This window comes from Armigeres subalbatus, chromosome 2, assembly GCF_024139115.2.
Source record: "Armigeres subalbatus isolate Guangzhou_Male chromosome 2, GZ_Asu_2, whole genome shotgun sequence".
Lineage (NCBI taxonomy): Eukaryota > Metazoa > Arthropoda > Insecta > Diptera > Culicidae > Armigeres > Armigeres subalbatus.
This window is the reverse complement of record NC_085140.1, coordinates 454,257,996-454,284,668: the sequence shown is the minus strand read 5'-3', so window position 1 is coordinate 454,284,668 and position 26,673 is coordinate 454,257,996. Positions and strand designations below refer to the sequence as shown.

General features: G+C 40.7%; 1 protein-coding gene across 6 annotated transcripts in view; it reads right to left on the bottom strand.

Moving 5' to 3' along the window:
• The window catches only part of LOC134213799 (protein dachsous), a 305,308-nt gene that overhangs the window by 156,948 nt on the left and 121,687 nt on the right, over nucleotides 1-26,673 (bottom strand). For all 6 annotated transcript variants that reach the window (XM_062693133.1, XM_062693135.1, XM_062693136.1 and 3 more), the window contains one exon: nucleotides 19,318-21,345. In XM_062693133.1, coding sequence (XP_062549117.1) covers nucleotides 19,318-21,138 — 1,821 coding nt within the window. In that variant the 5' untranslated portion in view covers nucleotides 21,139-21,345. The remainder of the gene's footprint in view (nucleotides 1-19,317; nucleotides 21,346-26,673) is intronic.

The window sequence follows — 26,673 nt, the reverse complement described above, 5'->3', positions numbered from 1 at the left end:
CCAACATCGCATAATAGGTAAAGCACGCGGGAAAATAATCGCGAACCAAATTCCCGAGGAGTTAGGCTATCCTCATATGAAATTTTGGAAATTTTCGACTTCCCTCACGCAAAAATATGTTGCAGTTGAAATTATCGTACCGAGAGTTAATTTAAGAATATGCACTCACGATTTTCTGCAGTTAACAAACCCGTTAAACCCGTACATCATTACGCGCAGGGAAAATAAACTGTGGTGGTTATTTATTTAATAAAAATGGCACATCGATTTGAATACTCTACAAAACTATCCTTTGTTAAGAAAATAACCACGTTTTATTATGATCCACATGTGAAACATTATGTGCAGTGGCGCCAGGAGTGGGTGGGACAAGTAGGGCATGTCCTACGCATGAATTTTCCTGGGTGGGACAGTCAAAGCATTGTCCTACCCATGATTATGAAAAGAACATATGAAGTCATTGGCTGACGAGAATCTGTGTGTGGCAAAAGGTGATTTCAAAAAAATCAGAGTCGAAACAATAATCATAGAGGTTTCTGGGATCTTAAAGAAATAGACTACTAATTGTTCTTAAGTACTTCAGGTACTTTATAATACCGATAATCAAAGATGTCTAAAACAATGATTTTTTCGATTATTTAGTAATTTGGGTTCCAATAATTCATTTAAGAGGCTAAATTCCAAAATGGGTTGTATGGCGGACTTCTATTGTGACGGTTTTTCTACGACTCGGCCTAACAAATTGCTGTTTTTATTTCACTAATAAAGGAGTTAAAGCGTTAGTAACAATATTATATACTAAATGATAACATAATTTAAATTATTTATTTTAAATTACTACAACTAGCGCTTTAGGCCCATTATGGAATTCAAACAACTAAGTATTAGGCAAAGTTGCAGTAAAACTTTCGCACTAGAAATCCTCCATACTATACATTTTGGAAAGCAGCCGATCCGACAACATACTTAACCTTTGTAATTGGTAGAATATCCTTGGTTTTCCCAAGATGAAAAAAGTGGTTGAAATCTGCAAATGCGATTTTTTTAGAAGTATGTTATTTGGCACGTTTAAATGGATTATTGGAAGCACACACTGTGCATTTGGCACTGGGCAATAATGCTTTCGTGATGATGATTTTGAATGCATTTTGTTCTAAGTGAGACGTCCGTTTTTTTTTTATGAAACCATTGCAGATTTATACAAATTTCTGTGATCTATGATTTCTGCTGAAACCTTGTAAATATATTCGATAACCTAAGGATTCCAAGATGTATGTCATGCTTCTTTAGAAAATCATAAACCATTTTGGAAAAGCAATATTTGTCCAGAAAATTGAAGAAATTTTCTCAAATGATGTGAGTATTCTGTCCAGATTTTCTCAAATCCAGATGATTTTTAGAATTGTTGTACCTTCCAGACTAATATTCCGTGGCACCTACGCAAGAACGTGACCAGAACCAAAATCGATTGTTGGAAAGTGCTTTGCTTCCATCTCAGAGATAGCGATTAGTCCCAAATCATTATCTGAGAACGGTTTGAAATGATGCAACTCGTAAACAATATTCTAGGCTTGTAACACATTCGAATTTGTGCGAATCGTCTAGCGCTAATGCTAATATTAGGAATTGTGCCCAAATCGGTATTACCTATTTGTCCTACCCACGACTCGGAACGTGGATGCGCCTCTGATTATGTGTGTTTTAAAAAGAAACTTCCTAATCATGATGATAGTATCAAATCAACCGCAAGTTGCTTTGTTCTCACATCTTATCATTTTATGATAATCAAGTTGTATGATAAAGAATAATCATTTATACAGCTAATAAATTTAACTTCTTAGATTCAACTATTAAAACTGCATAGATCAGTGGGAACTCGTTGCCTACAATTAAATGGGCGATATATAAAACAAATTGCGTTTTCCCAAGCGACAAATTTCAACATTTAAAACATTTTCATTAATTGCAATTACCAATTCACCCTATCCATATGATGCTCCTGTCCGTTGAATGTTGACAACAAATGACGAAACAAAAAAACATGGTTTCTACGGAGGAAAAGTGTGGCGGCAGTGTAGGATGACCCATTGTTTATGTTTCGAAGCGCCATCTGCGATTTGGAAGTGGGTACGTGAAACTTAGGCCAAATGTCAAGTTGTGGGGGGTTGTCTACAACTGACTTTTTCAAATATGTGTAATATATCTGTGCATCATCCGCGAACAGATGGATTTTGCAGTGCTTTACTATGCACGGTTGATCGTTAATTTACAGTAAGAACAAAATTAGCCCTAATAAGGAACCTTGAGGAACTCCTGATATTATAGGACAAAAACTTGACAAGAAACCATCATTAAAGACAGCGTGGGATCTTGCACTTTAATAAGATTTAATTAGGGCAAAGGGCAACAGCATGATCCGAAAAAGCGAATTGTGTTTTCAATATGTCGCAAATTGAATATACTGTGAGAGACGCTATCGAATGCTTTTGAGAAATCTTAAAGAATGAGAACAACTGGACGTCCGTTGTCGATCACAAAACCAATATCGTCGAGTATTTTAATCATCACCGTTTTATTGCTATGTTTTGAACGGTATCCCGATTGAAATTGATTCAGAAGGTTATTGGTAATATTTTCGACTTTTGCCATGATTCCGGAAAAACACTGGTAGTAACAATGGCATTGAAGAGGAAAGTGAAGGGTTCAATCAATATTGGACAAATAGCTTTCAAAAACTTTATCGGTAACATGTCAAGTCCGATATATGGACCCCAGTGGGGTCTTCCTTAGCTGTGTGAGAAGGTACATAGCTATACAAAGCAAGAAATTGGCTGGGTTCGATTCCCAGTTGATTTTTTCGTGCAAAGTTTTTATTTTTTAATGTGGAAAAAACAATTTGTGGAAAATTTTGTAGTTTGGCACCAACATATCAAAAGGATGAAACTGCTTTTGTAAACAAAAGCTTCTCCCGACGCTGGCGAGCTAATTTGAGTCCAGCCACGTAATCCAACCCCACTAATAGAAGCTGCGAGTTTTCTTCTTTCATTAAATGGCGCTGGATTGCGTTAGTAGCCACAAATCTGCCCATGATTTCATAGTTGACGTATCAACCATTCAAAATTTCAGCGAATTCAATTCTTTACATGTTTACTAAAATAGTTCGACCGTTACAACATCGATACGTTGCTTGTTCCAGAACTCGTTTATAGAAATTTTGTATTATTTGTGGAAATTATATATTTGTCTGTTACTCATTATGAGGGAATTACCCTGATTTCTTCATTGACAAATTTCCAATTTTTAATGGAAAAATTTTAATTTATAGGGGAAGTTTTAATTTTAATCATGCAAAAATGGTAACTCGGCTTAGACCTCGCAGTCAAAAACTGTGAAAGTGCTTAATGAACGCTGCGTGGCGGCAGTGTCCTAGGGGGGATGTAATGCCAATAAGAAAAAGAAGATCATTCAATGTGGAACCGGAATCCGTACTGCACCGAAATCCGCCCCCTCGTGAGATATCAATAAGTTATAGGGCTTTTAAGGTAAATAATTTATAAGTCATTTTTCTTATCCTGATATTATACTTGGCAAAATACTTTATGGCAAATAAGGTGGAAAGTAGGCTCTGAAACTGAAATTAAACAAATAAAAAACAAATCACTACCCAGCAAACGCGAAGCATTAGGTGCCATTTGTTCGCGTGTTGGGCATAATTGTACCGAAAGAAACTGTTTAAATTGCAAATCGCAATTCATAGAATAAGATCAGCAAAATAAGAATCAAGGGGATCGCTTCTCAAGGTGCGTATTGTACTATCTGCGGCGAAAGTCTAGTCGATAGGTCTGTTTTAATTTAAATTTTTATTTTGAAAATGTACTTATTAATGTGGGACAGACACATTATATACAGAAATACCTGCTCACACAAAAGCATTTGCTAAATTTGTTGAACTGAGTCGAATTGTATAACGCTATGGTTCTCCCTGCATTTAGTTAAAAGTTTATTTCTGGCGTGATCCTACTGCGTACACTTAGTGTACGAAAAAGACAAAAATGTGATTTTCCTTTCTGAGATATCATTCTCAAGTCAGTGTCACTTTGAATCAGATACATTTTTATTTTATACACGAAAGTTCTTGGAAGCATAATTCGAAATAAAGCTACCGTTTCTGAACATTTTTGGCTCGATTCCGAGCGCATCGAACACCAACTTTGGAGGTAATTAGAAAATGAGTCTTGTAATTAAAATATTTATTTCCGAATCGCAGCGCAGCGCACTACACGTCATACTGTTGTCAAAAACTTAACAACCCGAACAGTCTCGACGACGATAACAGTCTTGACCTCAACCAGAGGCTGTGCTCGTTTTCGGAACTTAATTTCCTTTTGCGATGTACCTACTTTTCTGTCTAATGAGCAACAGAAGGGGCAACGCAGCAAACCAAAAAAAAAACAAGACCCACCTATTCTAGGCGCGGAGACCCAGTTTGATGCGCAGCGGACTTCAATCAATTCATCCCGTTAGTAGGTATGATCATTGCTGCGGTTTTAATTTAATTGAAACATAAACCTTAATTAGGTCTGCCGCTTAAAACGCCGACCGATTGACTGCTGAGAGACATGAGAAAAGTTTTCGTTTGCCATTTCTTTACCTTCCTGGAACTATTGCACGTTCGGAGTTTCACTCTTGCGACTGCTGCGCGGTACATGACCGACCGTTCGGTTTGGCTACCGAAATTGGCCTGCCGAAAATGCCCTCCTCAAAACCAAGACCGATGTTACCCGTCAGCCAACATTGTGTATCTAATAGCAGATTTGCTGGCTTCGAGGGGATATTTTAACGACTTTTCCCACAATCTGATTAAACGTTGACGACGATGGAAAACGAGCAAATGACGTTCGAGTTGTGTTTGGGTGCTGCAGGGGGGCTGCGTACTAAGCTTGAACTAGGTTTGGCACACGTGGGCTGAAAACTGCCGAAGACGGAACTTCTCGGAAGCTAATGTTGGTTGCGTGATTAGTCGAATGTGAAGTTTACTAAACGGGTTAAGTCGTAAACGGTGAAATGTTAGGGTTCGTTGTGTTTCAATCTATCGTGAAAAGGCAGGGCATGGTGGAAGTGTTTACTGATATTGCCAGCTCACTAAGAAACGCGATGAATATAGGTTGAGGTTTCAGATAAATGAATATTGATATACGCTTAATAAGTTCCTTGGTTATTTGATTGTTCTTTTAATTTCTCAAATTGGAGTTAAAAATTTGTCAACCAATAAATAACTTCTGTCGGTCGACATTCCACAGCAATGCATTGCAATATTTCCCCTGTCAGTCTGCCCCAGCGAAGGTCATTCATTCATATACACCTGCGTCAGCGAGTATAAACCTGATCCCTTTCCCACTGTGAACCAACGCCAGGGTCCAGCAAACCCAGCCGCTGTCAGTCATTAACGATAACAGCCATTAAAACCAACCAACCAAAAGTTTTTGATTTATTTAAATTAATTAATTAACATTTTCTGAATGGTAATGATGTCCGCGCGCGTCTCTCGTGCCAGCGAACGCAAAAAACGACATTAAAAACAACAGTAAGGAGATCTGCAAGAAAAAAGTAGCAACATCATCATTTTCATTCGTTTTCTGCACGACGGTGTACCACGCATTATCAGAAGCATCTCCTGCCATCAACGAGAGCAAGACTGCCAAAAGTTGAATAAAAACGAACGAACGTAAAACCGGACATCAAATCGCATCATCAGCACTTATCTTCAGGATCGTGCGCCAGGCTGTGCTATGAAAAAAAAAACAGACTGTGGAAACGCATCCCCGGTAGAACTGGCGATTGATGGTTTTGAAGCAGTGGGTACATTCCTTACTGATTAAAATCTTCTGACGCATCAGTCAGTGTTGTATTTTTTGGGTTGCAAAGCGACTTGCTTCCAACACAAATATGATGGCACACATAAAAGCGGCAGGAGGTTAGTCCTCATAATGGAAATTATGTTTGCCTACCGGAATCTCTTTTCAAAAAATGCAAGAGTCCAAATTATCGATTACATTGGAAGAAATAATTTGAACATCTGCATTTAACAACTAAAGACCAGTGTTGAGAAATGAAAAGGAAAAGAAAGAACTGAGCCGTAAAAAATGGCAAATGAGAAGTTAGTATTGAGAAGTGGTAAGTTTGATGTGGTTAGTGAAAAAAGTTAAATGCAACACTCATCTCTTACTTTTTATTAACACTTCTCACTTCATACTTATTATGTCTTACTTCTTACATATTTTCATCTCTTACATCTCGTCTCATCTCATCTCATTTATAGATTTCTAGAAAAAAAAAATCCGCAGAATGTGATAAGTAAATTTCACTACGTCTTCAAACTCCACTTTTCGAGTTTGGGTCATAAAATTTTACCGGTCTGGCCATCTACAAAAATTTAAATCCATCGTTTACAAGTTCAACTAGGGGGGACGTATTGAACGAAACAACTGTTCCGGTGACCGTCAAATTAAACTACCTATCCACGACATCAGACATTAATTCATTAGTCTAATTTATCCATCAGATTGGTTTTTCTCGGTAATGACGCACATAGACAGCAGCATTTTTCGTGACGCGTCTCGGTTTACTGACCTTCAGCAATCATCAGACGTTCATAAAAGACACATTTTAATTAATTAAAATTGTTTACAAACATAGATTTTACAAACAAATTCACTAGGTACTGAATGAAAAATTTCAGCTTGATCAGTCAAATTACACTAAACAGAATTGCCCTCCAAATCTAATGTCGTTTTCGTTTTTGAGGTGTAGCGACACCGTTTAGTGCAGCATTTTGCATGGCAAAAACGAACGTTTTGAGTGCAGTTGGGTTTGTTTGTTATGGATACCTGTTGGATACCATAAAAAGAAAACAATAACAACGTGAGAAACTTGAAAACAAACTACACTACACGGCACACTCTGATTTTTTCTGGTGCTACACTGCTTGTTTCAGTGCAAGAAAAATGCTACACTGGTGTAGCACGAAAATCAAAAACGAACATTTTCGGTGCAAAAGTGTAGCACGAGTGTAGCTACACCGCAAAAACGAAAACGACATAAGCCTACTCTGTGATCAATTCTCGGCAACACTCCATTTGTTTATCGCGTCATCGTTGATGTTGTTGTGTTCATTGCCCAGTTCTGTTATGGGAAATCTGCTAGGATAAAACAAGAAGAGAAATAAGTAGCAGCCACTGTTTCCAGATAAAACACCCGAGTGCACACTCGAGTGGAAGGAGAAGTGCCCTTCCGTTTTTGTGAAGGGTGATCTGACGGAATTGCGCCCGACCTTTGGAGACTGATCACAGGGAGTTTGTCGAAGGTGTGGAGTTAATGACCGTGGAGAGGTTTCACTACAAGAAGGTGCTTGAGTGATTAAACTCCAAACGGTGCACGCAGTTCTATGAAAGCCGCAAGAAAACCTCTACCAAAAACCGTACAAACCGGAGTACTCCTCCTCCACCACTTGACGATCGAAACATTCAGGCAATCTCGCCCCTTCGGCTGTCGATTTCGTTCCTTCCACTGCTGAAACCGCAGAAAGGGTTAGTAGCTGCCGCAGCCTCACTCCCATGTGAAGCCACAATTCTAGAAAATGGCCACCAGCAAGAAGATATGCAACTCCTACCTCCGGAGGATTCCGTATCCCTCCACACACCAGAGCACCAGGTTCCGATCTTCAGCAACTCGTGACTCGCCTGAAGCTGCATATTCCGTATCGATCTGCTCTTCATTCTGGGCCTTTTTGTCTTTGACAATGGCTTTAGAGTGGTCTAGTCAACTAAAATGCTAATCAAGCTCAGCGGTTTCCTCGAGGAGATGAAGATTGACGTGGTGCTCATTTTCTAAACCCACGTTGAAACACGACCTGGAGTCCACGACAACAACAAGAACTACTTGGAATACAAACATATATCAAGAAGGGGTCCCACAACTTGTTTATTTTTCAATTACTGCCTCGATTACGGAGGTTGATCGACAGACCTTGACTCTATGGAGTTCGTAGACTACCTGCATCCCACAACAATAACAAGAACTACTTGGAATACAAACATATAGCAAGAAGGGGTTACAGAACCTGTTAATTTTTCAATAACTGCTTCTATTACGGAGGTTAATCCACAGACCTTGACTCTATGGAGTTCGAAGACTACCTAGAGCCCCCGACAACAACAAGAACTATTTGGAAAACCAACATATACCAAGAAGGCGTAATACAACTTGCTTATTCTTCAAAAACTGTCTTGATTACGGAGGTTGAACCACAGACCTTGACTCTATGGAGTTCTTAGACTACCTGGAGCCCACGACAACAACAAGAACTACTTGGAATACAAACATATACCAAGAAGGGGTCAAACAACTTGTTTATTTTTCAATCCTATACAAATATAAAATTTATTTTATGTCACCCCTCCCCCCCCTTTAAATTTCTAAAAATGTTGAGCGAGCGAAAAAAAAATTTGTTTGCGATTTTAATTTTTTTTTAATTTTGAACATGTGCATCACTGTTTAAGAATATTTCAAATGAAAATAAAAGCATATATATTTATCGGAGTTCGTGGGGCAGTACCAGGCGGGTTTTATGGGCGAACGCTCCACCACGGACCAGGTGTTCGCCATTCGCCAAGTACTGCCAAGACTTCAAAATTCGCATGTGATACAATCGATTGGGACCAGCTATGGCAGCTAATGCACGAACACGGATTTCTGGATAAACTGATACGGTTGATCGAGGCGACGATGGATCGGGTGATGTGCATAGTTAGAGTTTCAGGGGCAATCTCGAGTCCCTTTGAAATGCGCAGAGGGTTACGGCAAGGTGATGGTCTTTCGTGTCTGCTATTCAACATCGCTTTGGAAGGGGTATTACGAAGAGCAGGGATTAACACGAGGGGTACATTTTTTCAATAAGCCCGTCCAGCTATTTGGCTTCGCCGATAACATAGATATTATGACACGTAACTTCGAGAAAATGGAGGAAGCCTACATCAGACTGAAGAGGGAAGCTAAACGGATCGGACTAGTCATCAACACGTCGAAGACGAAGTACATGAAGACAATGTGAGCCACCCAGCGCGAGTTTGCATCGATGGTGACGAAATCGAAGTGGTTAAAGCATTTGTGTACTTGGGCTCACTGGTAACTGCCGAAAATGATACCAAGAAAGCCGCTTCGCTCGAATAGAGTTTGCCACAGTACCAAACTGACAACCTACAAAACGCTCATTAGACCAGTAGTCCTCTACGGACACGAGACCTGGACGATGCTCGTGGAGTTTTCGAAAGGAAAGTGCTGCGTACCAACTATGGTGGGGTGTAGATGGCAGACGGTACATGGAGGAGACGAATGAACCACGAGTTGCACGAGCTGCTGAGAGAACCATCCATCGTTCTACCGCGAAAATCGGACGACTGCGGTGGCCGGGAACGTAGCCAGAATGTCGGACATTAACCCGGTGAAAATGGTTTTCGACAACGATCCGACGGGCACAAGAAGGCAAGGTGGATCGATCAGGTGGAAAATGACGTGGGCTGCGTGGTTGGCAACGTGTAGCCATGGCCCGAGCCGAATGGAGAAGACTCTTATATACCGCACAGGCCACTCTGGCCTTTGTCTGAATAAATGAATAAATATTTATCGGCATAAATATTCTATATCCTATCAGGTCACGCATATTAAGGGGACTCTTGATTACAGATTCCGTCTAACCAGCCTTGCAATATGTGGACTACCCATTTCCATCAATGTTCTCGAACATCTTGTTATCGGTATTCGATGGCTTTTATATTGCTCGGTACACGCTATCCAGCTGAAAGGTCGTCCGAATTGTAAATTTTAAACATCATCTGCGTTATCTTTGCCTATACTCAACACATTTCAAGACCGAGTGGTACATTCGAACTTTGGTGCGCGGATTTTTCGCTATCTGATGATATCAGACTGTCAAGATATTGAAATCCTCCGATCGTCAGGCTACTGCAAAGTTTGCGGAGCTGTTCCCGTTGACACTCAACATCCTGGTCCTGCTGACTTTGATGGTGAGATGCCGCATAAAAGCAAACGGTCAGCTCTTTGGGCCCACTCAGCATAAATGAGCGTCGCATTACTAAATAATATAGCGCTTCGTGATCATTAGCCAGTAGTTCAAATTGTATGCCTCGGATGGGTGCTTTTCGAAGAACTGGCTGAGACTTAAGGACGCTGTTCGAAGTTCTCGAACCAATATTTCAGATGTCCAAGTCAAAGAGTGATTGGTGCAATAACCTCCGGTTGCTGCAGCCATCCTTTCTTCATCGGTCAGGAAGTCTACCCATGCCCGCCTGTCCTGTCTTCAGCAGCGCCCGACTCCCACTTACAGGGATACATACCGGACGGACTCTACTTTACTCCTTTGATTCTTCACGTTCCTCATCCTTTGCTTCTCCACGCTCCTCAATCTTCCGTCGGGTTACATCTGTGATCCACTCTTTTCGCTGAGTGAGCAGCTCACCTAAGTTTTTCTCGCCGATTTCGATAAATGCATTCTTCACTGCCCACTTATCTTCTACGCTGCCACCTTCTGCCATCTACTACCCGAGTTCTAAGGTCTTCAACGAACGATTTATTCACAGCAGGATCTGGTTGGTCTATGTTGAGCCTCTCCTGACACCGCTGAATCCGAGCAATGCGTTGTCGCCAATTAGAATATGATAGTCAAACGCGATGTCAGCGCTGCGTTTATTTTGGACTCAAGAAGGCATCGTCTCCGTTTCCAGCTGATCCATTTCCAGAGGAGTCAAATACTAGTCCAGCCAACTAAAAACAGGTCTGGGAAGTAAGCCAAATGTTGCTGGCTGCAGACGTTAGAAGCGCTCGCGGGTTGACTCCCCGGCCGACGATGCGATGGGGGGAAACCCGCAACAACCGGCGATATTAATTTCCTCTTCAATATTTCACAACGCCTGAATGAAGCAAGGACAAATCCGTGGTTGATAGATAAAGACGCGACATGTGACGTGACAGTCACTCATCGATCCAGTTGATCAGCTGAAACGTTGGCTCGACCATTTACAACAACTTCTTCTAGTTTTGACAACCTCTCCTAATTTAGATATAGGGAAAGATTTACAATTCTCCGACGGCAGCAGGCAGGATTCCGCCTCGGACGATCATGTGAGAACCATTCTGTCACGCTTTGCAGTATCCTGATACAGGTCATTGAGTTTCAAGAGTCCCTCCATTTGGTACTAATTGACCACGGAATCGGTGCATCGTTCATCGTAGTCGGCGAAATCATGGACCTCTCTAGCAGTCTACCTCCATAGAGCAATCGAACGAGATCATCATACTGCTCTACTAACGCCACAGCGCTCTATCAAGTAGAGTAAACTGAATGACCTGGTCGTATGCTCCCACTCATCAACGTCAACAAAACCAAATCATTTGATGTGAACAACTCCAACTCCACGGTAGCCGGGCAAACAGTGGAGAAGGTCGAAACCAAAGCCAGCCAACACGTCGGGCGGCGGACCAAGATCACATAGAACATGGAGATCCAATCTGTCAAGGCAATGCACCAAACCTCGAATACTCATCTCTAACGTGAAATCTGTGATGTTTTACGCCAGTAAGACTTGGTGCATATTGGCAGAGACCACATAGATTTCAAGTATTCATCACCCGATGTCTATGATTTACTGCTCGGGCCTGGTGGGCGCAAAACTGGATTCCGAATGCTGAGCCCAATCGACGATACCATCGAGATCCAATATCAATGGCAACTCCACAGTGTGAATGGGCGTAGGCCGGCCACAGACAACGTAAGAGCAGAGACAAAATCTGCAAGCAAGCGCTGGAATTCGGCAGGACATCGCAGCAGAAGCATCAGGATCGCCTGGCGGTTAAACCCTAAATAAACAAAGTCGATAGGAGATAGGAGATCCTTAACGTTGGCCCCATGTATCCCAAAAGGTGCTCAGAACACAAGAGTGGGTGTGTGAGAATTGGATTTAACTTAATGAATGCCACATGTACATGGGTGCTGATAAAGTGTAAGGATTGGGAAGTGCTCAGGCAGCATGAGCCAAAATGACCTCCTTACAACAGCCGCTGCTGATCCACGCATATTTCTTGGATGAGTAAGTTCAGCGTCCATTGCATTCTCTCTACGGGTTTATCCGAGGCCGTTAACAAGTAGCATGGCATTTCAATACTTTTAGGAACGTGAGCATGATATTACGAGCTGATATCACGTGCTCCACCGATTCTACTTCAAACTTCACATATCTATTCCGTATAGTCCGGGAAGTCTGCAATTCCGAACCTGCATAAAACATCCATGTTCAGATAACACATCTCTGATTTCAAAAGTACACCTGACCATTGCCCCAGTACAACCGATTTGAGGTTCATACTTGACTTGACTTGACAAAAGCTTAAAACTCTAGCCGTACTTTTAAAATGTTGGTGTTATGGTTTCAACAGTGAGTCTTTCAGCACAAGCTATCCCAAAAAGAAAAACCAAAATTTCTTCAGAAATAAGTTCCAGTACTTTTTAATTTCACAAAGTTTGGGCTAAGTTCATTACTGGATAAATATGTAACAAATATTCATATTCTTCGCTATCATTTTCCATTAAAATTCCAAATTTTTCATGCAATTATTCGGATTTTGGACTTTTTTTTCGTTTCCTTGTTATTTTTTTATTCCTCCCACTCGTGTTTTCCAAGAGCTGTTCGACATAAAATAAATTTAATATTTGTATCGGCCTAACTGCCTCCATTACGGAGGTTAATCCATAAAACTTGACTCTATGGAGTTCGTAGACTACCTGGACCAATGACAACAGCAAGAACTACTTGGAATGCAAACATATACCAAGAAGGGGTCACATAACTTGTTTTTCTTAAATAACTGCCTCGATTACGGAGGTTGATCCACACACCTTGACTCTATGGAGTTCGTAGACTACCTGCAGCCCACGACAATAACAAGAACTACTTGGAATACAAACATATACTAAGAAGAGATCATACAACTTGTTTATTAGACCTCTTCATGTTTTCAAAAAGTATCAAAAATTCAACCGGTCAGCCCAGAATCACAATTCTTATACTAAAATAAGTCTCCTGTCAAATTTTCAGCTAATTCGGATAAAATTTCGAGGTGGCTCAAGTCGATTTAGTGTTTTTGGGCTATTTTCAATTTTGGAAAAAATCTAACAAGAGATATAAACGTCGAAAACTATCGCAACAATTTCTATACGGAAGCTTTGGGTGTGCTCTACAAGTCTTGTGAACATTGCGATTCGTTCCGTTCACGTTTTGTCCATGTTAAAGTGATTTTCAAGCTATTAAGTGCCTAAAAATACTGTTTCCCACAAAAGTCGTTGTTCTACAAAATTCTTGAATTTATGACAAATGGTTGCTAATTTATTATATTATTATTCCTCATTTTTCCCTGGAAATTTGAGTAATATAATTGTCACTGTGCGATTTATCGTTAAATTCTTAAAAATCAGAAGCTGAATATTTGTCATAAATTTTCACGTTAAGATTTCTTCAAACAAGTTGTTCGAACAAAACATAAATCAAATCATATGATATTTGATGCTTACAACAAACGAATTTTGTTAATTTCACTATATGTCTGCATGCTTTTAACATAGAGTAACATCGTAGTAACAATTGAAATCGAAGCTTCTTTGTTTGAACAACTTGTTTAAAGAAATCTCAGCGTGCAAATTTATGACAAATGTATTGCTTCTGATTTTTAAGAATTTAACGATAAATCGCACATTGACAATTATATTACTCAAATTTCCAGAGAAAAAAGAGGAATAATAATATAATAAATTAGCAATAATTTGTCACGAATTCAAGAATTCTAGAATACTTTTCAAAGTGAAAAAGTACTCGAAAAACAAAATCATTCGGAATACTTTGTGAGGGATAACAATACTTTCACACAAAAAGCTGCTGGTTGCATCTAGGGTGACAATATGGTATCCTGAAGGAGGACATGTTCCTAGAACATCCACAGTTCTTAGATCATACTAAAACCTGAGACGAGACCGGCAAAGACAGCTTCTTTTTCCTTGTTTTGACACTTGTTCTTCTTTTTATCACAGTTGATTACCGAGTTTCAACTGTTTCCTTGACTGTGTCACCTAAGCCCCGGTGGACTCTTCTGAGCACAATAAAAGTGTATACAATTCACGAATTAGTAAATTCATTTTCATAAGCATTTTTATACCGGGAACAAAACACAAATTTCTAACTGATTATTAATAAGCTAAACGGATGATTTGGAATACTCGTTTAGTGGAAAAGTCTTCGTAAAACAAAATTCATGCGGAATATTTTATTTGGAATACCAATACTTTCACACAAAAAGCTGCTGGTTGCACCTGACAGTTCGTGACAGCAGTTGACTGGCAGCAGCTGAAGTTACATTTTTTCCTCTTTGCAAGTCCCGTCCCAGACTAAAACAACCTCCGAAACTAATACAAATTTGCTTCACATAAATGCTTGAAACTTTTTTACGCTCCTATAAGGCGTACAAAAAGGGAGCGTTATTTCGAAATTGGAGCGTAAAAGAAGAGGCTAAAGAAGAGGTAAAAAGAGGTTTTACAGTAGTGCTATCACATAATAGGGTGACCAAGATATAAAAAATTGAAAAACTTTTTTTTGCGGAATACTGACATGCAATGTTCTACAAAGTTGTGGTGCAGCTTATTGCGTTGCGTTGTAACGGAGTATTTCGTAGATTGCATACTGATAGCTGTCATGTATATACTTTAACTTTCTTACCCCAACTGCTTATGGATTGCTATTTGGGATTTAATAGCAACACAATTGGAGGTCCAAAATGATAAAGCATGAAAGCTTCACACGGGAAAAATCCGGAGCCAAAAGTGGCAAAATGAGAAAAATGTGTGTTTTTATGTTATGAAAATACATTATGAAAAAAGATCATGAAATCATGACTTATTTTGCCATAACGCAAGCTTGGCGTTACGTTTTCGATATTTTATGACGAAATCTGGCAAAATGAGTCATGATATCATGAGTATGGACTCCGGGACCATGAACTGAAGTCATGAAAACAGAATTATACTTCATGAATCTGTAATCTACCATTTATAGTTCAGATGTTTTTAACGAAAAGTGTAGATTTGGGTCATGATATCGAGACGCATGCACACTGAAACCATGAACTAAGGTCATGATCTTAGATACATATTTCATGCATCTGGCATCTGTCCTTTATGATTCCAGGGTGTCAGTTCAAATCTCAGAATATAAATCAAGAGTTGAAATCATGCATAACTGACTAGCTGACAGCTAAAACAGCTAAGAGGGAACAGAGAAGTACAGAAATTATTTTCAAGCAAATCTGATTCAAAATGCATTTTGTAATCCATTACCACTCAATCTATTTCAACAAATTCCTCCAAACACTTCTGCTTCTTATTGTACATTTTCCATGATTTAGTTTAGGCAGAACCAGAAATTATTTACAAATATCCGAACTATATATCTATTTGAGCCTGCGTAATCATGGAAATTATAGTTATTATGAATTTAAAACTACTGTGAAATTGATTTTGTGTTTTATTTTCATGCTCCAGGCTTGTATTGATTAAATTAAGATAATTGATGCCAGTTTGTTCAAAACAGTAATGGATCCAAACCACAGAGCTGAGAATAATGGGCCAAACACAATGGATACGTTTCCGTGCGTTTTGACAGTTTTCCCATGGCAAAACTGTCAAAACGCACGCAAACGTATCAATTGTGTTTGACCCATAACACCCATAGAATGTATGTAGAATGTAGATGGGCATCAACCGATCGTCAATCATCAATTTGTTTCGCAGAAATTTCGATCTCCATATTTCTTTGCCCGCTTCCGGAAGAAATTAGATCGCATTCAGCGATCTATGGCAAAGAAGATCAGTGTATATATATAAACTTCCCTAACAACGTAATCGCTAGAAGATTTTACGGATCGGGGATCGGCAACATGACAACTTCATGCCAGGTAAGCATGAAAAAAATGATAAGACAAACCAAAAATCGCACTTCTTCGATGTAGCGGAAGTCGTGATAGGACTTGAACGGTCGATTTAATGTAAAACGCTTCCACTAGTTCTGGCTTATTAGGCGGATATCAGCTCATATTTACAATGCTTAAGGCAAACAAATAAAACCAAAATATTTTGATAATCACACTAACAACGGAACAATTTCCACTCCGAATCGAGAATATCTTTGTGATGCAAAATTGTCAATCGGTTAATCGAACGTTTTATCTGTATGGGAGAAAATGGGTGAAACACCTGTGCGAATTTCAGCATACAAACGGCACTCTGAATCACGAAAACTTAGCACGTGAAATTAACATGACTTCAACACATGATTGTAAATTTTCTTCTTTTTTCAATATAACGTATTCAATATAAATATTAAAACTTAAAATTCATTCAAACTTATCTGGATCGGTATACTTAGCAGTAAATATTTAAAATAAAGCAGGAACGAGCACGAGTAAGCTTCCTGGGTACAGTTCAGCGTCGCCGTGTCATAGTTGGATTTCGGAACAGCATATATCAATCGGAATTCTTGCGGCGTACCCCGCTAGAATTGGTCCGCAGCTACCAGATTGGATCCGTGAATAGAATAGTCAGAATTGCGGACAGCAGCACCTCGATGCAAGCACGAGCAGGATCAATTTTGTAAACATTCTCTGAATTTGCCGGTTTAGTTCGATACATAACCAATGGATGAACAACGGGAGAATGACCGTGAAGCCCAGGTATAACCAATCGTAGTGGTGTAGGTCTGAGTCAGGTCAGGGCGGGCACATGTACTGCTTGTCTACTCGGAAGCCTCGCATACAAGCACCGCATTCGCCATAGGATGAGTTTTCCAGAAGAGTCCGACCATATGTAGTACAGTCCGGGGCACTCTTCCATTGTTATCTGCATACACATAAACCGATAAAAATCGCGGATCCAAAATTATTTATATTTTCTTATAACTATTGAACTATTTAATTATTTTTAAAAAAAATGACGAAAACACGACCCGAAAACATCTGCACGTTTGCGTAACGCTGATATTTTTGACGTATTTTCATGACTCTAAGTCATGTTTTCATGACTCTTGGTCATGATTCCATGACTCATAGTCATGTTTCCAAGACTCAGTGTCATTTTTCATGACTCAGCTGCATGATTTCATGACTCAGAGTCATGAAAACATGACTCAATATAATATTTTATTTTTGAAAATGCGGCTTGCTTTTTGATAACGCTTCTGGCGAGTATGAACTAAATTCAAGAAAAAATGCAATTTTTCATCATGCTATACGTCGTTTGGGTCATGATATCATGAATTGTAGTCATGATATCATGACCCAACCAGTTTTATGAAATCATGACTTTTATTCATGAATTCGGTTGCGGATTTTTACCTGTGCAATTGTTGGCCACTTCCATCTACGAAGTTGTGGTGCAGCTTATTCTTGCAGAAAAAAATATTTTTTCGTGGCTCCTGAGTTAGCTGATTTAGAGCTACTTGGATTAGGATGTCCCTAAAAAACAGTATTTTCAATCTACTTCTTTTGTTTTCGATTTTTCGGAAAAGTCGTCTTCGGGTGACTTTTAAAGCTCAACTTGTGTGTGTACATAAATATGTTTTCTGCCAAAACGAGTTTTTCAAATGTCGATATTTTCGATTGCGGCGAACCAAAAAATATGTTCACACGGCATTTGAAAGAACAACTCATATTATTTTGAACGGCAGTAAACCATCTTAAAATTCAAAATAGGGTTACTATGGCTTTTCATGGCAACGAAATTGCCATTGTGATATATGCCAGAAATTAAAAAGTGCATATCTCCAGATTTAGTTAAGTCAAAAATCACTTTTTCGTTATTTCCGTACTATATCTTTGCTAACAGAAGCCGTTGGTGTAAAACACACAAAATCAACAAAAATGGTTTATGTATCACTCTCGCTAGCACCGGTTCATTTATAAACTACAAACTTTAAAGTTATTTCACGTGACCTGCTTCATAGTTTATTTTGAAAACAGAAATCAATCATTAATTAGGTGCCGTGATCCGTAATTAATGAACGATCTTAAGGAGAGGCCTCCCCCTCCAATCAAAATTGAAATCTACTCGCGTTTTCAAGGACCTTAATACGAAAGCAACACACAACTGTAACATTTATTATTTCAGCTTTGCTAAATAAAAATGAAAGTTAAGCGTTGCTTCCGTATTGAGTAGTGTGCTTTTGAAAATACGAGTGAATTTAGTTTTGGAGTCCGGGAGGCTTGTCCTTAAACAAAGTTACTAATCAAATTGATATTATTCATTGAAAGTTGAGCTTTATTAGAACGATTTTTTTTTTGGGTATTTCGAACAGCATGTTGTATTATATACTTACTCGATACAGTATCGTATCGAAAACGAATATGAATATGTTTCTTATAATTGATACTGGCATTGCCAACCTAGTCGTAGTATACCAATGATGTTGAACCATAAACCAAGTGTGAAGAGAATGCGGTAAAGAAGGCCCATATAATTACATGAGAAATTGTGCGACCACTACTTTCAGAGCGATCGCTCATTACATATCTCAGTGCTCTGTACGAAATGCATGAGTGAAGTGGTGGAATCGAAACAAGAATGTGCAGAGAGAAAGATCATCTTGTGTGCGTGTGACAAAGATGCTGACCAATGTTTCGATGCTGTTGAGACCAAAAGATTGTTGGCGGACGTCAACCATAAGGCCCTCGACGTAGGTTATGAAGGGACACTCCAATCAGCAGCGCACATTCCTCCTTTCTAAGAAGGTGTGTGTTACACATTTTATAAGAGAAGAATCTTCAATTGAACGGAACTCTTGATAAGCTAGTTTTTCTGCCCCACTCTGGCGATTCATCAGATAGCGCAGAGCGACTGGTTTTGACCAATGTTTTGTCACGGATGAATCTACTGTGCTTCATATCGAATAAAGCCTCAGAGAAGCGGGAGAACACGCGAAAGCGTTCGCTTGAAACGGCAGTAGTGGAGATGAATATTAATATTTGTTGAAATTGAATATAATAAAATTCTCGAGATAAGGAAATCACGTTATAATCGAGAAGGCAGAATCAACGCTACTTCGGAATTGCCATACGGGAGGGTAGAGGGGGAGTTTAGATCGAAAGGGTATTATAATTGAAACGAGGGCCTGTAGGGAATTAGGGACGAACAATTTAAAATTAAACACTCACCTTCAGAATGCACCGTCCTTTGGGTTCGTTCTCCGCCACCGATACGTTGTAGAAGCTCTGATCGAAGATAGGCTCGTTATCGTTGACGTCGTGGATGGTGACCAGCACGGTGCCGCTGGAGGACATCGGAGGGAAGCCATTATCTTTCGCCACCACGATCAGTTGCGGTACGGGATCGGTTTCGCAGTCGATGTGCGCTCTGGTTGTTATCAGGCCGGAGTTGGCATCGATCTGGAACCACTGCGAATGAGTATCGGGTGTATCCAGCAGGGAGTACGCGATCGCGGAGTTGTTGCCCTCGTCTTTGTCGATGGCGGTCACCTGGATCACAGAAGTTCCAGGGTCGGCCACCTCCATCACATTGGCATGGTAAATCTCCTTCTCAAACTCCGGCGCATTATCGTTAATATCCGTTACCGTGAGGAATATCGTTTTGGCTGCATGCAACGGAGGATTTCCGGTATCCGTAGCCACTACACTCAACGTATAATTCGGTTTTATCTCCCGATCCAAAGGAAGCGACACAATCACTAAGTAAATTATGTTATCTCTTGTGGTTAACCCGAAATGACCTTCACCACCGGATAGCGTCACATTCACATTCGAGTATTCCGTTTTAGAATCGGGATCATTCACTGAAATCCTCGCGACAAACTCACCGGGTTGAGCCGATTCTGAAATCTTCGGAGTCGCGTCATCACTCAAAAATATCACATTTATTATAGGTTGATTATCGTTCACATCAGTCACTCGTATAGACACAAAAGCAGTCGTTTCCAGAGGTTGCAAACCGCGATCCTTTGCTACCACCACCAGTTCATGGAGTTCTTTCGTCTCGAAATCCAAAGGCTTATTCACAGAAATCAACCCCGTACTAGGATCTATCCGGAACATCTGATCCTTGTCACTTTGCCTCCGGTTGATCGCGTATTCTACCATTCCATTTTCTCCAGCATCCTGATCCGTTGCGTATACCTGCAGAACTGTTGTACCGATAGTCGCATTCTCCGGGACGGTTGCAAAGTACCGACTCTGATTAAATATCGGCTGGTTGTCGTTCACATCCTGGATTGTGATGTTGACCGTCATCTGCCCCCTTAAAGGAGGATTACCACCGTCCAGTGCCTCTACAACGAGGCTATAAGCTGGCGTGGTTTCCCGGTCGAGAAATCCATTGATTTGTAGATCGAGATATAACACTCCGTCCCGTTCCCGATGCGACGATAATCGAAAAGCGTTATTTACATTACCGGAAACGATGTTGTACCTTTGAGTATTGTATCTACCCAGGTCCAAATCCCTTGCTGGGTTCAATGTTCGTTTTACATCCCGCGGAGTGTTTTCCGGGAATTCTATGTTCATCAGAGCCGTCGGAAAAGTTGGAGCATTATCATTTTCATCCAGTACTCGTATCACAACTCGAATATTCTCACCGCTCAGCGGAATAGCCACAAATGAGTAGGACGCCCTCTTCTCCCTGTCCAATGAGACTTTTGTCCGGATTTCTCCGGTTGTATGATCTATCGCTAGATCGGTATCCACTGCACTTCCCGGCACGGGTACAATCAGATAAGGTGGACCACTATCCGCGCCGTGTGGGAATTCTCCTATGAACCCGATCTGGTGCCCGATTGGCACCCCCTCGGAAACCTCCAGTTCCTGAACATACTCGGCCCTGGCCAGCCTCAGGAACCCCAACCCCAAGATCCCTCCACCCCCTCCGTCACTCCCTCCACCGCTATCACCGGCGAAGGCACATATCATCAGTAATAGCCACAGCAGCGACATTTTCCGGTGGCGGAATCGAAAGCACGCTCCCATCCTGCTGGTGGGTGCCGGTGATCCCGGTGGATGCAATGATGACGATTGACTAGTGGCAGCAAACGAAGCGCTGCTCCGGCGAACATCACCGACGGGTGGACGGACGTGTGAATTGCAACAGCTGGCGCTGCGGCGTGGTGTGTTCCATCTCTGAGGGTGTTCGTGAGACGTCGTTGTGCTGGTTGGGTACTGGTGCCGTTGGAGTATCTGTGGAAACCAAAAGAGAATAGAAAAATAGATTAGCTAATTGTTCGAACAGTTCAAATCTCCGCAAATGAAATCTGATAAAATAGTAGGTTTACAGAAATTTAAAAAAACAACTGAAACTTAAAACTGGATAAAATAAACGGTTTGTTGTTCTCTAATCATCCAATCATTACTTAGATCATAATCTAAAAGCTGGTATAGATATGTGGGACATGAACTAGAGTCTAGTATGTTTCTCGAAACTCTTTCTTTTGAGCTTACCGGAAACCTAACGCGAACAAATCTTTAAGCTGTGGTTTTTTTTTAATCGTCCATATTTTTCTTATTCATAAATAATTTTTTAATGTTTTTTTCTTTTTCGAACAATGAACTTTTTCCTTAAGGGGTTGAAGCCCTGATTTGCCGTTCGAGCTATCTTCCCTGCATTTAGAAAGTGAAAGAAACAGCCTCCGTAACTTCCAGGTTTCCACCAGAGATCAAGCTATGTCTCAAGTGGAACATTAACAAGTTTTGGAACAACCTGCACAAACTCGAGTTATATCCTCATAACAGTTTCTCGCGGGTTATCTCCTCCGTGAGGGCAACCAAGTCTCAGTAGCTTCATTTTTCTTACTTACTTATGGGTCCTGTACACTTCCGATGGTACTTGAAAGATCTCCATCCTGAGTGATGTCCAGCTATCGCTTTAACTTGTTGTCAGGTTAGATTTCGATCGACTTCTTTTATTTCTTTATTGAGGCTTCGCCGCCATGAGCCTCTGGGTCTGCCTCTGCTGCGATGCCCGCTGGATTTCCGACCCTACGTAAGGCGTGGCCGACCCAGCCCTCTCTTCCGATCCCGAGTTTCTGTTGTTATCGGCTTCTGGTGACAACGACGACGGAGCTCGTTGTTTTAGATCCAGTTGTGAGGCCACCAGGCCCGAATTATATACCGCAAGTACCTATTGATGAACACCTGCAGCCGCTGAGTATTGTCACTGATACACACCATGTTTCGCTAGCGTATAACAGCACTGATAGAGTTGAAAGTTCGTATTTAGGTGCGTTCACTCGCAGCGTCATCAGCCTATTCGAAGTCGTTCAGCTGCTCCATGGTAATAGGCTGCCATAGCAATCCGAGGTTTGGTTCACGGTCACGGATAAGGAACAATAAAGGAAACTTGAACGCACACCATCCTGTATGGTGGGACAGCGCGCACATTCGTGGTGAATTGAGGTGCAACACCCTTGAAGAATCACGTTAAGCACCACTTTCCTCCTTCTCCCTCCATCCTGTATGGGGCCGATCTAGGACTGATCCTCTCGAAGATGCCCATCTCAAAGCCTTTAAGAATGGAGGCCTGGCCATTCTGAAAGATGGCTTCATCAACTCCTACTCTAAAATGGAAGGCAAGTACGGAACTTTTGGGGAGCAATCATTACCCTGTTTGATCTCTGCTCATGCGTATTCCCCCACCTCCTCCAAACGGCCTCAATGGCGCTACAACAACGCTGATTGGGAGATCTACCAGCTTCCCCTACATAACTTGGTTGAAACTCACAATCCGCCTCCTTTTCCCGAGGTCAAGCTATCTTGAATGCTACCCTGGTTTTCATCCCGCAAACCAGGTGTCGTCTCTGGCGACGAACTCTCAGGTAGTGTTCTTAACACTCGCTTTAGAGGCTTTTGTTATATTAATGATTTGGTTATCAAGGCTCAGACGTTTTTCAAAAGCTTTACGGAGCCAAATACAATTAAAATAACAATATGATTATTTTATACACATCATAAAGCAAATTATTTTGTATTTTACGAGAGCTCTTTCTTGGCGGGGCACGTTCGATAGAGCCTGATGAAGCAAGATGAGCCCGACGCTGGCTAACGAGTATTTTCCTTCATTACCAACTTGAAATCATACACTAACTTGGAGGAATTTGGAATCCCTAACGTTTTTTTTTTTTTTGGATGTATTCGTCGTCGAGCTCCGGCCTCTGCTTCTCTGTCATTTCATCTACTTTCCATCTCTTCTTGATGGTCTCCTATCATTTATTCCTCCAATTCCTCGATTTCGTCTACCGTTTAATCAACAGCTGTTTGAGAACCACTGATAGATCATTGTCTCATATTTCTGGAGGCAGAACGAACACTCGAACCTAACGAGCATTGCGACTAGCTACCATCATAGTTCTCCCATCAACGTACCTGAATTTCCGTGGTTCCGTATTCCTTTGAAGAGATTCTATCATCGCTTTCTCCGAAATCAGTTTGATGCAAATGCTTGTGTTCTCTGATAATTTATAAACAGCCTCCACATTCGATACATCAAATTCCAACCACTTTACGAAATCAGCAATTTATATCTACGACTGACGGGGTGAATCTATCGGGAAGCGGAATTCAACTGTATTGCAAAACACCTCACCCAAGTAGCACCTTCCAAACTGATTTGGTTGCAGCAACTTAAATGTGACCAAATTCGGTCACATATAAGTTGCGGTAACTAACTTGCAACATGTGTGCTACTCGGGCACTCATAACGATCCGTTTTATTTTGTTTATGCACAGCAGAAAACAACGACTCGTTACGAAATGGGAAGCATGTTATTTTGAATTTGTGTAAACAAATAAAAAAAACCTACTATTGCTGTAACTTGATATCGATGTCCTGCTCAAGTGATCCAAAACTTTTGTTATTACGATGGATAATGACATCGGGCACTAATTGTTTTTACTGCGTTTGATCCTTGGCTGGTTGCGAAGGTACCAGGAAAGATGTTTCAAAACTTATATTTATAAGGCATAATCGAAGCACCGAAGGGGATGATTTTTTTCTCTCCACTACACGATTTGGCAAGGATTTAAGGCTCCCCCAGACCTAAGCGATTACATCGCCGCCACGGCGACAACTAGTCGCCGCGATTCTATCGTTGGGTCGCTGCAGGCAATGTTCTATTTACGCTTCCATACCAACGGCGACAGAATCGCTGTCGCCAAGCTATAGAATCGCGTCGCGACTGTCGCGTCGCGTGTGTTTGTGGGAACCTTTATTATTAAGTTTAGCGACAACTTCGCGCACCAAAGATTATTTCAAAGCGATATGGATCAACTAGGTCCGAGCTCAATGACAGACAAAGAAAAAAAATTATTTCAATGTTTGCTGATCTGCAGCATGTCCGATTTTGAAATTGAAACCCCATCTCGAGGAGGAGAAAAAATATAAACAGAATGTTCCATGCAGAATTAACGACTGCAAATGTCAATGTGAAATGTGTTCTGCAAAAAAATGTTCCAAACATATTTAAAACATAATGAAGATGACATTTTCGTCTCTATATCACAGATTTGCATGCTTTTTTGATTTTAGCCTCAATTACGAATCTAAGCACCGAATTGAAACAAGAGAAGTTTTGTTCAACAAAAATACTGAGCAATTACAATATTGGTGAACTTATTATTTTCAAGTGTCATACAAAGTTTTCGTAACTCATTATTTTCTTTGCAACGAAAAATGCGACTTTATTAGATTTGTTTGACGAAAACACGTTTCAAACCATATCAGAAAGCAAAATGTGTTCGTGCCACTTTTGTAATGCATTCTCATCTAAGATTTTCAAACAGGATTTCGTTTGTCACTTGGGCTTAAGATAAATGCCCTGGAAACCTACAAGGGTTCGGTCACAAATTACATAACGCTAAATTAGGAAATTTTGGACCATCATGTAACGCTTTTTGTAAGGTAAGGTAAGGTTTATTATTTTTGTATGACTTTTACACTCGACCTGACCCCCTCTACCCCACAACAACGTTTCGTAATTTGTTTTGTTTTTTCAATAAATCGCTCCGTCATCACACTTTCCCGAACCTGTGGAAGACTGCCTCCATCTGTCCGATTTTCAAAAACGGGTCAAACCACGCTGTTGAGAACTATCGCGGAGTTTCCATACTATGCAGCCTGGCTAAAGTGTTTGAAGAAATTGTTCACAAGGTTATCTACAATGCTGCGCTACCGTTGCTTTCTGAGTTTCAACATGGTTTTGTCAAGAAGCGCTCAACAACAACGAATCTCATGGCGTTCACCAATTTTCTAACATCGGAAATCGAGAGCAAACAGCAAGTGGACGCTATATACTTTGATTTCTCCAAAGCTTTCGATAAAGTTCCGCATGAGCTGACGGTTGCAAAACTCAAGCATTTGGGTTTTCCACACTGGGTAACCGAGTGGTTGCACTCCTATCTGACTGGGCGTAAGGCGTTCGTTAACATCAATGGCACGAATTCTCGCACTTTTGCTATTACATCTGGTGTGCCCCAGGGCAGCATTTTGGGACCACTTATTTTCGTTTTGTTTATTAACGATCTATGTTTTCGACTAAAAGCTGGAAAGTTGCTATACGCCGATGACTTAAAAATTTTCCGAATCATAAGGTCTCACCTAGACTGCTGCGCGCTGCAAGCTGACATTGAAGAGTTAAGGTTGTGGTGTATCGATAACGGCATGGAATTGAACATCAAAAAGTGTAAGTCAATCACATTTACTCGTCGACAGTCTCACGTTGATCTTGAATATTTGGTAGGATTGGATAGTTTGGAACGCGTCGAGACTATTCGTGACCTTGGGGTAATGATTGACAGCAAGCTTCGGTTTAATACACATGTAAGCACTACTATCGCAAGGGCTATTCGCAGCTCTTGGGTTTATTCGACGCATTGCCAGCACTTCAATGATATCTACGCAATTAAAGCGTTGTATTGTTCATCTGTACGTAGCATCTTGGAGTATGCAGCATGCGTGCATCCATATCACACAACGCAGATTATTCGGATTGAGAGAGTGCATCGTAGCTTTATCCGATACGCCCTTCGTGAACTACCATGGTCGAACCCAGATAATTTGCCCGACTACACGGCCCGCTGCAAACTCATTGCATTGGAGACGCTATCTGCAAGGCGAACCAACGAGTGTTCATCTACGACTTGTTGAGCGGAAATCTCGACTGCATTGAATTATTGGATAACGTAGCTATTTATGCTCCTTCTCGACAACTGCGAGGGCGAGAACTATTATTCGTTAGACGCCGCAGAACCATGTATGGTTACAACAACCCATTTGATAAATGTCTTCGTTTGTTCAATAGTGTTAGTGATGTTTTTAATTTAAATATGTCAAAAAATGTGTTTAAAAATAGGATTAAGGCTCTAGGTTAAGGTGCAGTCTGTAGAATAGTTTTTAATACTTTCGAGACGGTGGTAACAAATAAATAAATAAATAGTCCTCAGAGAAGAGAATTGTCAGTGTTCAGTTCCTCGACACAAGTTAATTCACTAATCGGGAACAGAAGATATTCCCCC